The sequence below is a fragment of the Sinocyclocheilus grahami genome, unplaced genomic scaffold, assembly GCF_001515645.1.
Source record: "Sinocyclocheilus grahami isolate Dianchi unplaced genomic scaffold, SAMN03320097.WGS_v1.1 scaffold512.1, whole genome shotgun sequence".
Classification (NCBI taxonomy): domain Eukaryota; kingdom Metazoa; phylum Chordata; class Actinopteri; order Cypriniformes; family Cyprinidae; genus Sinocyclocheilus; species Sinocyclocheilus grahami.
This window is the reverse complement of record NW_015505691.1, coordinates 852,564-853,487: the sequence shown is the minus strand read 5'-3', so window position 1 is coordinate 853,487 and position 924 is coordinate 852,564. Positions and strand designations below refer to the sequence as shown.

General features: G+C 49.0%; 1 protein-coding gene across 1 annotated transcript; it reads left to right on the top strand.

Annotated features, from left to right (window-relative positions):
- The first annotated feature begins 347 nt into the window (after positions 1 to 347).
- LOC107554740 (putative nuclease HARBI1) lies at positions 348 to 811 on the top strand. The gene is made up of 2 exons (XM_016237335.1): positions 348 to 399; positions 492 to 811. Exons 1-2 carry the CDS (start codon positions 348 to 350, stop codon positions 809 to 811), a joined length of 372 nt encoding a protein of 123 aa, XP_016092821.1.
- Positions 812 to 924: the final 113 nt, after the last annotated feature.

Sequence of the window (924 nt, the reverse complement as noted above, 5' to 3'; positions counted from 1 at the left end):
ACCGCTCAGGAATATGCCAGTCGTGTTTGAGCCGCGCAATCCCAGCTGTATGGGATGGGATCATCCGCTTGTCTACCAGGTATATAAGGTTCCCATACGATGCAGTTGACCAGCCAAACATTAAAACGCACTTTGCAGTGATAGCCAGTTTTCCTAATGTAATCGGAGCGATCGACTGCACACACGTTGCTATAAAGGCGCCATCTGAAGAAGAATTTGCATATGTGAATAGAAAACATTTCCATTCAATAAATGTGCAGATAATATGTGATGCACAAATGCGCCTAACAAATATTGTGGCAAGGTGGCCTGGGTCAACCCATGGTTCATACATCCTTACAAACAGCATGGTTGGGATGAGGCTCCAAGCTGGCAGGATTCGCGATGGGTGGCTTCTTGGTGAGTGATGCATTTAAAGTTATGGTCCTATCTAAAAGTTGGTGCTGGTGGTTTTGTTTTTTGTTGCGTTTAATTATTCAACTGCCCATTAGGAGACCGCGGTTATCCACTAAAGACGTGGCTGTTAACCCCCCTCACCAACCCACAAACTGACCGAGAGCGCAGATACAATGATGCACATTCTCGCACTCAGTCAGTGGTAGAGCGGGCAATTGGGCAGCTGAAATGTCGCTGGCGCTGCCTTGACAGGACTGGGGGGATGCTGTTATACCGCCCTGAGAAGGTGTGCCGCATCGTGCTGGCCTGTGGTGAGCTGCACAATGTCGCGTACAGGCACGGCATACCACTTGGTGAGGTGGTGGCACCGCCAGATGACCCCGACCCAGGACCAGTGTATGTGCAGCCCAACTAACAAGCCATTCAGGCCCGTCAACATGTGATTGCGACAGTATAAATAGTAATCAGAGACCAAGTTCATGTTTTGACCAATTCGTTTAATGCGTGGCTTATGTCTGTGAGTGCGTC

Coding starts and splice junctions, on each gene's coding strand:
- LOC107554740 (XM_016237335.1), top strand. CDS start 348: ATGGTTGGGATGAGGCTCCAAGCTGGCAGGATTCGCGATGGGTGGCTT. Junction 400..491: donor TCGCGATGGGTGGCTTCTTG/GTGAGTGATGCA, acceptor ACTGCCCATTAG/GAGACCGCGGTTATCCACTA.